This window comes from Mandrillus leucophaeus, unplaced genomic scaffold (genome assembly GCF_000951045.1).
Source record: "Mandrillus leucophaeus isolate KB7577 unplaced genomic scaffold, Mleu.le_1.0 Scaffold18, whole genome shotgun sequence".
Classification (NCBI taxonomy): domain Eukaryota; kingdom Metazoa; phylum Chordata; class Mammalia; order Primates; family Cercopithecidae; genus Mandrillus; species Mandrillus leucophaeus.
This window is the reverse complement of record NW_012101809.1, coordinates 3,411,934-3,414,561: the sequence shown is the minus strand read 5'-3', so window position 1 is coordinate 3,414,561 and position 2,628 is coordinate 3,411,934. Positions and strand designations below refer to the sequence as shown.

Here is a 2,628-nt window from a genome sequence, read left to right as displayed (position 1 = left end):
TTCACCGTGTTAGCCAGGATGGTCTCGATCTCCTGACCTCGTGATCCACCCGTCTCGGCCTCCCAAAGTGCTGGGATTACAGGATTGAGCCACCGTGCCCGGCTGAATGTATCATTATTTAAATTATATTTAAGTTGTTTCTGGCCATGACTCGTGGCTCACACCTGTTGTCCCAGCACTTTGGGAGGCCAAAGTGGGTGGATCACTTGAACTAAGGAGTTGGAGACCAGCCGGGATAACATGGCAAAACCCCATCTCTACCAAAAATGAAATAATTAGCTGGACGTGGTGGCACACATTTGTGGTCCCAGCTACTCAGGAGGCCAAGGCAGGTGGATCGCTTCAACCCAGGAGGTGGAGGTTGTAGTGAGCCAAGATCATGCCACAGCACTCCAACCTGGGTGACAGAGTGAGACTTCTTCTCAAAAATAAATAAATAATATTTTTCTTTACAGTTTCTCACTATTACATATTGTTATGATGAACACCCTTGCATATGTCATGTACATGTATCTTTGCACTTCTGTGCAATTTTTCTATAGAATAGTTTCCATGTAATTCACTTGCTGAGTTAAACAATGCATGTATTTGAAATACAGTAGAAAATTGCCCTTTGGAAATATTGCATCACTATACATCCTCACAAATGTTCATGAAAAGAGAAGACCTTTTCTGGACCTTTTCTTAGATGTTGTTTCTTTTTGATGTTGTTGTTAGAGAGACAATAGGGTTTTACTCTGTACCCAGGGCTGGAGTGTGGAGTGCAGTGAGCAAGAGTGTCGTGGCGGATGATAACACAGCTCACTGTGATCTCCCAGGCTGAAAGGATCCACCTACCTCAGCCTCCAGAGTAGCTGGGTACTACTGCCATGCCCAGCTATTTATTTATTTATTTATTTATTTATTTATTTATTTATTTATTTATTTTTGAGATGGGGTGTCGCTCTGTCACCAGGCTGGAGAGCAGTGGCACGATCTTGGCTCACTGCAACCTCCACCTCCTGCCTCAGCCTCCCAAGTAGCTGGGACTACAGGCACCCACCACCACACCCAGCTAAATTTTTTTTTGTATTTTTAGTAGAGACAGGGTTTCACCATGTTAGCCAGGATGGTCTCGATCTCCTGACCTCGTGATCCACCCGTCTCGGCCTCCCCAACCGCTGCCGCGGGCTCCCCCGCCAGGGTCCGGGCCGGGGCCCCCACTCGGGGGCGGCGCGACTCCGTCTCTCCGTCCCCGGCGCGCCGCCATCTTGGCCCCTGAACACCCAGCGCTGCTCTGATCGCCGGCACAGAAGCGCCACAAACTCACTCCTCCACAACCCTTCAGCCTCAGCCCTCTACCCTCCCCATCACACTCCGCCATCCGCAGGGAACAAACACCCGGAACATCTGGAGAGTCCTTCACCATCAGCAGTGGAGAGACGTTGCGCACCCAAGCAGCAGGGAAAAAAAACCTCCAAGGCTCTGAACAAAGTTGACTCTAGCAGCCCTTACCTTCCTTCCCGGCCCGGGCCTCTCGCCCCGGCAGGAGATGGCGGGACCGGTGGAGACACACCCAGTTCGCGTCAGCGAGGCTCCAAGGCCGATACTAGATGCCCGACAGCCTGGGACGGGAGCCACGTGGACGTTCCTTCCCCGCCCCCACGTGGACCCGCAGCCTGCGCCCCCCTCCACCAGGAGCCCGACCCACGTGGATGCCCGGGCCGCCTAGAGGGGGAGGGGAGGCAGACAAGTTCTCCCGGGAAAATTGCTCCCCTCACCCCACGTGGCTCCGAAAAGGGAACTGCGGCGCCGGGCTCAGGGAGCCCCACTGGGCATCCTTACAGGGAGGTCTCAGCCTTCGACCCCCAAGTCCGAACCCCTGACCCCCACCCGCGGGTTATGTTTCCGACACCCGGCTCTGCCCCTCCGGCGTCCCCCAGGAATGGCCGTAGAGACGCTGCCTCTGCCCGCCTACCCCCAGCAAACGGCCTAGGGTCCTCTTGGTCCGGCCCGGCTCCCGCGGCCACCCGGCATCGACTCCCAGGCGATTCCTCCCTTTCCTGTGGCGTCCACGTGTCACCGCCCGGCACACACCGCTTTGCTGCCAGCCGCGGGCCGCCAGCCAGCCTCTCACCTGCTCCCCGCCGCTCACAGCGCCCAAAGTCCCATACGGCGCTTGGCTTCGACTTCCCCAACCGCTGCCGCGGGCTCCCCCGCCAGGGTCCGGGCCGGGGCCCCCACTCGGGGGCGGCGCGACTCCGTCTCTCCGTCCCCGGCGCGCCGCCATCTTGGCCCCTGAACACCCAGCGCTGCTCTGATCGCCGGCGCCGCCTCGCCCAGCCGATTGTGGGAAGAGAACTACAACTCCCGAATGACACTGCAAGACTACGAATCCCAGAGGGCCGTGCGGCGAGACCCACTTGCACCCTGGAAGAAGGCCCTGGCCTCGCGCGAAGGTTCCTGGGAGTAGTAGTCGCTTTACGTGGGGACCGTTTGGCACTAGCTCTAGACATCCTGTAGGGTTTAGTTTCGTGGTACACTGGGATACCGATTTAGGGAGCGCTTAGCAGTAAGGGGGAAAGTTAATATTTGCGTGTTTTATTGTGGTTAACCTGTCCAACTGTTGGAACGTCTTCTTCGTCGTTC

The 2,628-nt window shown here is 56.7% G+C and overlaps 1 protein-coding gene across 3 annotated transcripts in view; it reads right to left on the bottom strand.

Annotated features, from left to right (window-relative positions):
• PPRC1 (peroxisome proliferator-activated receptor gamma, coactivator-related 1) overlaps positions 1-2,344 on the bottom strand; it is a 20,976-nt gene extending 18,632 nt beyond the window's left edge. For 2 of the 3 annotated variants that reach the window (XM_011977452.1, XM_011977454.1), the window contains exon 1: positions 2,117-2,338. In XM_011977452.1, coding sequence (XP_011832842.1) covers positions 2,117-2,269 — 153 coding nt within the window. In that variant the 5' untranslated portion in view covers positions 2,270-2,338. Of the gene's footprint in view, positions 1-2,116 lie in introns of all 3 variants that reach the window. The other variant, XM_011977453.1, reaches the window with a different exon arrangement.
• Between the last annotated feature and the right edge of the window lie 284 nt (positions 2,345-2,628).